Raw genomic sequence first — 11,702 nt, forward strand, 5'->3', positions numbered from 1 at the left:
TATCTGGACACAGAAAAAAAAAACATCATGTTAAAAAACATCTCAAGTTGTGAGTGTGGCAGAGTATGTGTGTGTTGTCTGTGTGTCTATGTGTGTATGTGTGTGTATTTCATAAATTTATTTGTTCTCAATGTCCTTCTTTTTACATGCAAACTACTCCTACGGAAATTAAGCCAATCCTCAGCCAGTTTGAGCTCATTCACTGCTCTCTTTTTTATCTGATTAGAAACCTCTGCTGCTCTTCAAAAGACGCTGGATTATTGAAAAAAATAGATGAAGGAGGACAAGCCTGCACATAATGAGATTCCCTTTGGCCACTGAAAAATCTCCCAAATAAGTTGTAAGGGAAGGGTGGAGCCAGAGAAGGACCCAGAGAGGTCACCCACAGCGAGCCTCTCCACAGCTCCAAATCCACCAGGCTGCGACACAGCCCCCGCTCATTATCGAGTCAATCATGAATCACCGCGCAGAGACGATGGCTTTTTTTTTTTTTTACGCTGTGCTGCTGAATGACGGAGATCTTATCGTTAAGGGTATTTTCATTGCAAAGTGGGTCAGGCAGAACTGCATAGGAGGATTATTTCCTGGAATGGATGTCATTGGAGGAATTGAGTCATTACTCGTCAGGCCTCCGTCAGGTGCGAACGCTTGGAGGCGAGAGATCGCTGCGCAACGTTCCACTAAATAACTGGTATCCAAAATCCCATCCGTCTTCGGGCAGGGCGGCGAAGGTGGTGTTGTGATGGAGATAATGATGATGACGGGGTACAGGGTGAGGGTTGCTCCACCCACCCACTGAACAGGGCCCATATATACACCTATACTGCATATACGTGCTGTAATACGTTTAATAAATTGCAGGGATTTCTTTTTTCTTTCCCATCATCTCCTGCAAGCGCGTGGGAATCTGCTAGTGAGGCACGGAGCTGTTTGAACATGTAAATCCCTCGTAATACGGTAAGCCCCCAGAGTGAAACAATGACCAAAATGGATACCTCCTTTCCATAACATGTACAGGTGGTTGCCTTGCCTTGCCTCGCCTATATATATATATATTCTTCCTTGCATTTTTTTTTTTGATTCACCAATTGGTGAGGTGAGAGTTCACTTTAGGCAGAGAGTTCACTCTTTACAGAAAGCCTTTGAAGGAAAATTCTCATAATTGTCCCATGGGTACGTTGTATAGAGAACATGTGCTCTCTCCATTTAACTGAAATTCCCAAAGGACTGTTAGGCTAATCTTATAGTCACGGTGCCTTTTTCAATTATTTCTGTCATAACAAACACAACTATTATGTGTTTATGTTTGTGATTGTTGTCATTTTGACAGTGCAGTATATTCATTTTAACTGTGTACATTTAATTGTATCCACTAAATTAGGCAAACCAGGCCTAATTTCAGTCTTCAATTCAGCTTGTGAAAGTCGAGCTACCATTCACTGTTATTACAAAGACCAAAAAGTAGAAGTGCTAGGTTGAGTTCCTGCCGTTTCAGAGCCACAGGGATGTACAGGCAAGAGTACATGTGTGCTACTTTAGGGTTAGCATAGATACCATAATTACGCTTCTCTGATTTACCTGTCTGCTATAGGATCCCTGACCAAACTGCCAAGAGAGCACTGTGAGCTTGTGCGTTGGCGGGCTCCATGTCAGAATCTAGCCATGTTAATTAAACAGTGGCCTGTTAAATTGGTCTAAAAACACAGTGAAAGTGATCTACTAATGTTCCGTTCAGGATAATTGAACACAGCCCCCTCAATTAAGCAGCCAGTTTCCACTCCCATTCTAATTCCTGCTCTCTGTCTCATTTTCTACTTTTTTAATGACCAACCTTCTTCTTCTTTTCCCCCATGCCTGTATACTGCCTAGATACAAGTTAAGGAACACTGGAGAATAAAAGTGGAGAAAGTAACATTTGATAGGTATTGTAGCTAGCTGGTTTGCAGCTTCAATACATAGATCTTCACAAATCTAGAATGTTCCTGCTTCACACAAAGGTGCTGATTAGCAGTGGCTTGGCTAGAACTACTGTACATGTATCTCAGTCCCCGCCCAAGAACCTTTGTGGAGAAAAAACATGAGGGTTTCAGGTAGAACTGCTACTATTCTATACTGTTCAAAAGATAATAATAATAAATACATTTGATTTAAAACGCCTTTCAGGACACCCAAGATCGCTTCACAGAAAAAGAAAAATAAGGAGAAAAATTATCAAAAATATATATGCAAGAGATGATGATGACGTTCTCTCTTTTTAAACCAAGTCTACAGTGTGTAGGTTTAGAGGAAATAAGATGTTCCATGTTCCAATTGTACTTCAGTGTGCTATGCATGAATGTGCTATGAATGAATAGATAAGCCCAGGAAGGACCAAGGCAGCCACCCACACCACAGTCATTTTAACTGAGTACACCCACACAAATCCATCGCCCCCATGCACACCGTCTCTTTCTTTGCCATAAACTTATTCACTTCCATGAAAAAGCTTTGTTTGCTATATTGGCTGTTTTCTTGGACTTTTCTCAAAGGCAGGGTATGCAGAAAAAATCCTACAGAATTCCACACAGACCTGAGACGCTCCACTAGACACCACAATAAGAGAGTTCTTGTGCAAGAACAGGGAATTTGACCTTAGAAGCCTGGGGCAACATATGCTTTATTTTGAATAAAGTAACAATACAGGTTTTTTGTGTGCAACAATTTGGGAGAAATGGCTTGGAACTGCTCCCAGAAAGGTTTCTTCTTCTGGGAGAGGCCGCAGTGGACAAACACAGACACAAATAAGCTTGGTCACCCACACACATACACACAACCACTCTCACACACCTGTACATACCAAATCTCACTCAAAAACATACAACAACCCACACATACTGTACACCCACTCAAAAACACACACACAGGTATATACGCACACACCCCCTCATACAAGCACGTTAGAAAAGCGGCGATAGGAGTACTGACCTGCAGAGCGGGTCGAGGCGGCAATTCCTGCGCAGCTCCAGGCAGTTGGGCTTTGTCTTCTCCTCGAAAGAGCACGAGGGCACGATGGTCTGGCGGCGGCGCTCAGCGCAGGCGCTGTCCCGGCACGAGCAGAAGAGCAGGCCATAGCTGTGCTCGGTCTGCACGCGGTCGAAGAACTGCCGCAGGGCCTTGTGGCAGCGCTTGCGGTTGCAGGTGTCGGCGGGAGCGGGCGCTGGGGACTTGTTGCACGTGGCGATGTAGGCGGAGCGCTGGCGCTTGCACGTGTCGTTCAGGTTGCAGGCCTTGGTGGCGTCCAGGCAGGGGTTGCAGGGCCGGGTGGAGTCCAGGCAGTGGGTGGTGGCCCGCAGGGTGGAGGAGTGCACCCCTACGGCAAGGAGGAAAGGACATTTTTTTATTGTTATGCTCTGATAAAGAACTAACTATAGATATCAAATAACAGGTGTCAAGGTGTCATGTTAAATCATGGCAAACGATACGATTTTACATAAGACTCTCCACAATGCACTATTATGTCTTTAAGTGATTGCTGAAGAAGAGGTTTGGCTATATAAAGCATCCAATCTTAAAGGCTTCAGACTGCCATGGAGAACAAAATGAATGCCCTTGAAAACGTTGCATTTAAAGTACATTACAGTCTTTCACACAATACACGCTGTATCCAATAGAGTTATATTTTCCACAGCACATTAAGACATTAAAAAATAAACTGGAATAAAAATTGACTTCAATGGCAACGATATAACACATTTAAATTGTCCAGAGACTGAGTGGATGATATGTTGTGTGTGAGATGACAAATGGAAAATTCCCTTGATGACAAGCTTCTATCTAAAAGGCAGCAGGCACAGTGGGCCTTGAAAGTTGGCCATGCTTTCACACTGGTATAAATGAATAAACCCCCCTTTGGATGTTTGAGCTTTCACTTGGACGGCTCAGGACGGCTCATGGTGATGTGCTGACCAGGCTCCTTGTGAGAGTGCAGCGCAAACCAACATAAATGACCCAACATCCCTATTACAGTTTTAGTACCTGTAGCTAAAGCACTTTTTCCAAACTCTAAACATAATTGCCCATAGTTAATTCTCTGCTCAAAACCACATTATGTTCATTAAATACTATGTAACACACACACTTTCTCTTTATATGCTAACTTTATCAAAACATGGTGAGGTTCAATATCAAATCAGTCTTTCAAAACACAAGCATGTTTTCGGAAGCATTTGAAGACATTTAAAAAGCTGCAGTACTTGTCATGTTTCAGCACTACAGGTACCTGCACATGTGTGAATGGTATGGTCCAGAGCAGATGGATGTCCCACACACACACACACACACACACACACACAACCACTCTCACTAGAGGGGCTTCAACAACTTGTCACTAAATTACTATTACTGTAAAATCACTTGTCGTTGCTGTTGGCAGCAGTTGTGCAAAACCTAATGGGCTTGACGTTTCTTATCGAAAACCTGTTCCACAGTGAGATGTAAGCTGAGGAAAACTGTATGAAATTGCAATGAAAATAAGTCTACTATGGATCAGTCTAACCATCTAAATATGAAATACCTAACTCTTGCAGTAACGTTAGCAAGGTACGACTAATTGACAACTGTCGACTAACGACTGTTATTAAAAACTTAACTAATACAAATGAGTAGATGTGAAACCCCTAACACACACACACACACACACACAGACACAGAGAGAGAGAGAGAGAGAGAGAGAGAGAGAGAGAGAGAGAGAGAGAGAGAGAGAGAGAGAGAGAGAGGGAGACTCCAGAAAGAGATTTGTCCAGACATAGATTGCCAGACATGGTTTATAACGCATCAACTGATCTCCATATTTTCCGATGAGGCTTAGAGGAGTGCATGATAAAAAAGGTTTCTGAGACATAAGCTGGAAACAAATATTTACTATCGATGAACAGTGGAATGTGCGACTGGGAGGAGAAAGAGGAGGAGAGAGAGAAGTTTATCAATGTGATGTTTACAGCTGAAGAAGCAGGAAAGGCACAGATGCATGCTTGACATGCAGGGACCCCACGTTTGGTACATAATCTGCCGTAACCGGGAACTGTGTAACAGATCAGCATGCTCTGAGATATCTAGGTGTATCTAAGTGCACTTTAAGTGTGAAAGGGAGCATGTTGTTGAATTCAAGTCCCTTTTTTCTCGCAGTGTATTCACCTAATATACAACAGTGTTACTTAATGCCTCCAAAGGAACAGTTGTAGTAAGGAACTGGGCTAGCGTGCAGTAGCCAAAAAGTCATTGGTTCAATTCCTGAACAAGGGACTTTTGCTTAAGGGGACTGTCCCTGCGACTGCTCTCTGTGAGGTGCTTTGGATAAAAGCACCAGCAATATAAATAAAGTAATGCAAGAGTTATAATTCTGACATTTCATTGGTGTTATGTAGAGTTTATTCATTCAAATCTTAAAAACTCCTTGACTGCAACCTTCAGTTCTGGATATCTAAGGAGACAGCAGGTGTACCAGGTACAATGAGACAAACATAATTTACTATTTGTCATAAAGGCAAAGTAATCACTTGGAAAATAAACCCTACTCAAGTCTACCATGACCTTGCTAACTGAAACCGAACATTTAGATAATCTTTCTGCACTTGTTTGAAATATTGAATGATAAGTTATAGCAGGAGGAATAACACTGGAGGAAGGCATTCTATGTGACATCTGGGCCACAGTGACAGCTGGTTTACAGTTTGAGTGTAATGGCTGTGCCTGTGAGTGCCTCTGTGTATACACATCCTGCCAAACTTTACTCAAATAACACATGCTCATGTATACACACAGCAGTGTGAGCAGCCCCCGTAACAACAGCTCTTCAACTTGGAGGTGTTCAAAGGTCAGGCTAAGGTGCAGGGCACAGCACAGCTGAGTAGGAAATCAAGGTCCATCCCTTCATATCAGCCCATCAGACAGCTTTGTTGTACACTTGAGAATGAGTGCATCATTTGTTACAGATCTATTTATGATGCGAGGTAAGTTGTGTTGGTGGAGTGTATGTTAGGGATTGGGGTGTTCATTAACTTCTCCTAAATCCATCACTTTCTTTTTGACAGGGGTGGAATAAAGCATAATGTTATCAAGGCCATGTGATGGAAATATAATTAAGGCCTATATGCATAACACTGATATGCGGTAAGTCAACCACAATGGAGAACTTACAGAACAGTTATAGGTTTTCTTGATTGCCTAAATACTTTTCTTGAAATTATGATTCCTAGAGTATTGTGAATATACAATGAAATCATGCAAATGACACATAAAGAATGTGAAAAACAGCCAATTGCAATGAAACAAACTAGTCTCTCTTAGAAAGGTGTGATTGGTATACAACATACACAGTACAGTATGTCTACAAAATGTAGACATAGGATATAAAGGTCTTTTTGTGAAGAGTTTCCTCTAAGAGTACAACACATTTTAATCATGTGTTAAAACAAAAAAATAGAGTTTATAATTTAGGGAAATGTGGATTGTTTTGACATTTTAGTTCAAAAGCCTGGCAATTGTGTTAAAGCTATCAAGAATAACACTAATACAAATTGTGGTGAATATAAGGGTACATTCAGACTAAGCGTCTTTTTCTGACAAAAGAAGTTGTGCAGACCGCTTTTTCAGTTTGAAAAAAAAAGCGGCCATCGTATTGTTCCAAAAAGCAGCTGGAAGAGTCTTTTTGCGATAGACAAAGTGACTAATGTATAAGTATATATACTCTTTTGATCCCGTGAGGGAAATTTGGTCTCTGCATTTAACCCAATCCATGAATTAGTGAAAACACACACAGTGAAGTGAAGCACACACTAATCCCGGGGCAGTGACCTGCCTGCAACCACAGCGGCGCTCGGGTAGCAGTGAGGGGTTAGGTGCCTTGCTCAAGGGCAATTCAGCCGCGGCCCACTGGTCGGGGCTCGAACCGGCAACTCTCCGGTTACAAGTCCGAAGTGCTAACCAGTGGCCACGGCTGCCCTTAATGTTACGTGTGGGTTCAAAATGTTGCGGAAGAGAAAACTTAGGTTGGCTATTGCTTTTGGTATGTTATGGTAAAGTTGTGAAGTCATGTCAAACAATTCTCTATGCTCAGACACCAAAATGAGTGGTGTTCTGTCACCTTCTCCATTTTTTACTTGGTTGTCATGGGAAACCACAGGTCTCGGTAATCTGCTTGTGATTGGTCATCTGTAAAAAAGACAGCATGACGTATGGCGTTTTTCCGCTAGAAGTTCTGGGCTGCAGAAAAAGACGGTTGCAGTAGCGTTTTAAAAGAAGCCGACGACTTTTTTGAAAACACGGTCTACTCCATAGGGTTATAATGTAAAACGGACGCCGGCAGCTGAGAAAAAGACGCTTAGTCTGAACGTACCCTAATTGAATACATTCAATTGATTGTAAAATGTCAGCCTTTGGTGCATTTCAGTCATTGAACATTGTACCACATGACCTGTTTTCAAACTGCTCAGGGGGCAATAAACACAATGGAAGATTCACATTATGAGTTAAGCAAAGTACTCTCTCTCTCTCTCCCTCTCTCTGTATTTCTCTTTTTCTATCTCAATTCATCACTCTGGTCCCCTGACCTTTGCAGCGGAGCATCAGAAAAGCGCCGGCCACATCTCTGTAAAAATGGCACCTCTGAGCCTGCCCTGGATTGATTTCCCCCTCTCTCCTCTCTCTGCCCGTGTTCGCCGGGCCTGAAGTTTTAATTAGCTCTTGGCCAGTCCTGGTGGACCCGCTGCTCCGAGACCCGAGAACCCAATTGATTAGCTCACATCAATTTTCAAAATATAATCACTACAAACACGGAGAGCCTCTCTGGCCTGTAATAGGACGACTAATGGCACTGCTGAACAGGTTAGGGCCACCAGGGACCCCGGGGACACCACTAAAATGGACACTGTTTGATGCTAATGCTATGCACGCTTTCAAGATACGCCACACAAATGGCTCTCTAAAAAGGTTCCTCCAAAACCTGTGTAATGTATCTGCTTGAGATATAACTTATGATCCATAAGTGTATAAATATTCATATAAATATAGCCCTGTAATGACATTTGTCAATGCTTTTGTATATTCATTTCTAAATATGAAAGTGGTGCATTACGGGAATACGATAAAATGCTAAATCATATGTTAAGAGAGAAAAGGGTCAAGGGACATTGATCATCATAGATCCTGAGAGGGGTATAAAAATAAGTGACACATAATGATGGAAACTCAAAAACACTAAATGGAATTATATATTGCCAATCTAATTTTTGTGGGAGTTTCATCCATAGCTTTCAACCTCATGATGTATCATTTCCACCTTTTCACCTTTACATTCAACTTTGGAGAGACCTAAAAGGTTTTATGATTTTATGTATTTATTGTTCTTCTATTGACTCTCTGCAGTGAACGGCAGCAAAACAAAAAAAAGCAGGATGAGGAGTCTCGTTCTCTATAAGCACAAAAAGGGCACACTTTCGTCCATCCTCCGTTTTTCTCCACATACGGCTTGATCACCAGCTAAAGAGAGCATTCTGAGATGACTGGCCAATGTGAACTGGGAGCAGATTTGTGTTGGAGGGCTCGTTCGCCCAGCGCAAGCAGGTGAGAGGTCGTAAATGAGGTATGAAATTGGTTGTTAAGTATGTACATAAAACACCACCCACTGTCTGGAGGTCAAGGGAATGTGCAACACCAGCGATGCATCTGTAAGTTAAAACTTGGAAAGACTAGAGGGGTGGGAGTGAAATTCTGCAAAGTACTGCTTTGGCTGTTTTTCATATAGTTCGAATTATGTTTTTTTTTTTGGGGGGGTCTGACCCCCCTGATTAGGACCTGGACCCCCCCCCACACACACACACACACACACACACAAGTGTATTACACATTTGAGCTGAAAAGAAAAAACTGCCTTTTAATACGCACATTTCCAAGAAATACTGGTTTCTGTTAATGGTATTGATTGGAGCAAAGGTGATTCTTTATACAGATATGCACTCAAAATAAGACTGGAAGAGCCATAACATTTCTAATCAGAGTTAATGAATGTGCCAACCTCTATAATATACCGTTAAGCGGTATCTCCCATTTTAAAAAGCATATATCCAATCTTGTAAGTGAGTACAGGGTTGCCACAGTCACATTTTATATGGTGCATAGTTAATGTCAAATTGCACTTTTTTGCAGTGGTTTTGATGAGATCCTTTCCATTTCCAAGAGAAATGTCCAAGCACATCTCACCACAACCATTAAAAGCATCCTACATGGCTATAAACGACATACCAACCCGGTACCCCCATCCCCCACCCCAATTTAACCGAGGAGGCCAAGTGCTCCTATAAGTGGACGTGTAAATGTAAAGTACAATGCTTGGAAACTACCTCGTTCAATCCCCCTCATCCCCCATTACATCCGTCGGGAAGCGGCAAAAATCACGCTCTTGCTCCATCTCCAGATAATGATGTTTGATACGAATCGTGATCCATCTAACCCGAGTGGATCGATCTTTGCCCGTGTCCCCAGCAAAGAGACAAAGGGAGAGAGAGAGAGAGAGAGAGAGAGAAGGATAGAGAGTAGTGGAATAAAAGAGAGGAGGTGGGAGAGAGATGGATGGCTCAATAGTGACAGATACAGAGCAAACAAGAGAAAGAGAGAGGTGGAAAAAACATGGTGCATGGAGAAAGAGGGGGGGGCAGTGAGAGAGAGACATCCATTTACAATTGATTGCCAAAGCCTCGTTGTCTCAAGCTGTGGCGATACGGATTACGAGTGCCGCAGCGAGGTGCTTGGGCTGCCGGTTCGATGGCCATGGCATGCGCGGGAAGAGGACATTCGATTAGATAATGCTTTCCTTCATGCAGAGGCAGAGCTTGGAACACGCCACAGACTCATAACGTGACCTGGGCAGACAAATGCAATTTGCTGCTTAATATCTTACTGGTAGCAGTGTCATCAAAACTAAATTAATGTGTGTTAGCACTTAGGGCTGTGTACAGCTATGCTTATCTCTACAAGTACAACTCAATAAATGAAGTGTGTGTGCTTTGTAAAACAGTGGAGAGGGGAAGGAGAGCCAGAAATGGAGAGAGAGAGAGAGAAGGAGAGAGAGAGCAGATAATACCCAGGTGTACCTGTTATTGTTGTGCTTGAAGGCATGTCTGGTTGCACTCACACCAGTTTGTGTGTGTGTGTGCCAGAGAGAGACTGAGAGAGAGAGGGAGAGAGAGAGAGCGAGAGAGAGATAGTTCATGTGTGTGTGTGTGTGTGTGTGTGTTTGTGTAATATGCTGAGTGTGTATTTTGTTTGTGTACATCTGTGTGTGTGTGTGTGTGTGTGTGTGTGTGTGTGTGTGTGTGTGTGTGTGTGTGTTTGTGCATGCTGGCAGTGAAACCATGCGCCTCAGGGCGAAAGACAGAGAGAGAGAGAGAGAGAGAGAGAAGAGAGAGAGAGAGAGAGAGAGAGAGAGAGAGTAGAGAGAAAGCAGACAGGGGGCCACTGGGAGAGCTGGACTGTGGCACTGGGATTAGCAGGAGTGCTGACCTGAGCAGCAGAGCCCAGCCCAGCGTCTTCAGCAGCAACACAGGCAGCCGCATCAGCATCCGTTTCAGCATCCGTATCAGCATCCACAGGCCGTATCCACAGGCCCAGGAGCAGCAGCAGCAGGGACACACACTCCATCCAGTGGGACTGAAGCCAAAGCCAGGGGCAGGACAGTAGGCTCTGGCTGGTGTGCGTACTCCCCTCTCCTACTGCTGGTCGCCGTGGATACCGATGCTGTTACCTCTGATGCTGATGTTTCAGGCCTACGCCTCCAACAGGCCTACGCCTCCAACAGGACTACGCCTCCAACAGGCCTACGCCTCCAACAGGCCTACGCCTCCAACAGGACTACGTCACCAACAGGACTACGTCATCAACAGGCCTACGCCTCCAACAGGACTACGCCTCCAACAGCAGAAGCAGCAGCAGCAGCACAAAGTCCGGCCAGCAGGACTGAACACACAGCCTGCTGTGCTGCCTCTCTTCTGCTGCTGTGCTGCCTCTCTTCTGCTGCTGTGCTGCCTCTGACTCTGACTCTGAGATGTCAGGCCCAACGTCTCCAACAGCAGCAGCTGCAGCGTCCAGATCCACATCCACAGGACTATGAGCAGGAAAACAAACCACAGCCTGCTGCCCTGCTTCTGCTGCTGCGCACTGCTCAGTGCCCTGAGGTTTCGCAGCCCATGATAGATGACACGTCCCTAATCTCCGCTGGCCATCTGGATCTACTAATTTCAGTCGCTGGGGGGTTTGGGGTAAGGAAAGAGAGAAATATAGAATGAAAGCGACAGAGAGGGAGAGAGAGAGAAAGAGAAAGAAGAGTGTGGGAAAATCCTTTTCTCTCTCTCTCTCTCTCTCTCTCTCTCTCTCGTTCCATTTCTCTCCCATCATGGGCCTCAGGACTTGGAGTGGGTGATGAGGATGATTGAGGTTAGAGGGCTGAGCGTGGAGATTTTGTCCTTTGCGGGCCTCTCAAAAAGAGGAACATGATGGGGTGCCGCCCTTGGGGCACAGCAAGGGCAAATGGAGTAAAACCGGTGGCAGGGTCAAGTCAGCGAGTAATACTATTTGGTCCCATGTTATATGAAGTGCCATTATTACAATGTACTTCAGGACAGGTAATAGTACTGTGTAGTTAGCATGCAAGTACACATTATTACAACTAACCC

At 44.0% G+C, this 11,702-nt stretch overlaps 1 protein-coding gene across 1 annotated transcript in view; it reads right to left on the reverse strand.

Moving 5' to 3' along the window:
- gfra2a (GDNF family receptor alpha 2a) overlaps positions 1 to 11,702 on the reverse strand; it is a 93,458-nt gene that overhangs the window by 37,899 nt on the left and 43,857 nt on the right. Inside the window, exon 4 of the mRNA XM_048244248.1 lies at positions 2,965 to 3,349. Within this exon, the coding sequence (XP_048100205.1) occupies positions 2,965 to 3,349 (385 nt within the window). The remainder of the gene's footprint in view (positions 1 to 2,964; positions 3,350 to 11,702) is intronic.

The sequence above is a fragment of the Alosa alosa genome, chromosome 5 (genome assembly GCF_017589495.1).
Source record: "Alosa alosa isolate M-15738 ecotype Scorff River chromosome 5, AALO_Geno_1.1, whole genome shotgun sequence".
NCBI classification, from domain to species: Eukaryota; Metazoa; Chordata; class Actinopteri; order Clupeiformes; family Clupeidae; genus Alosa; species Alosa alosa.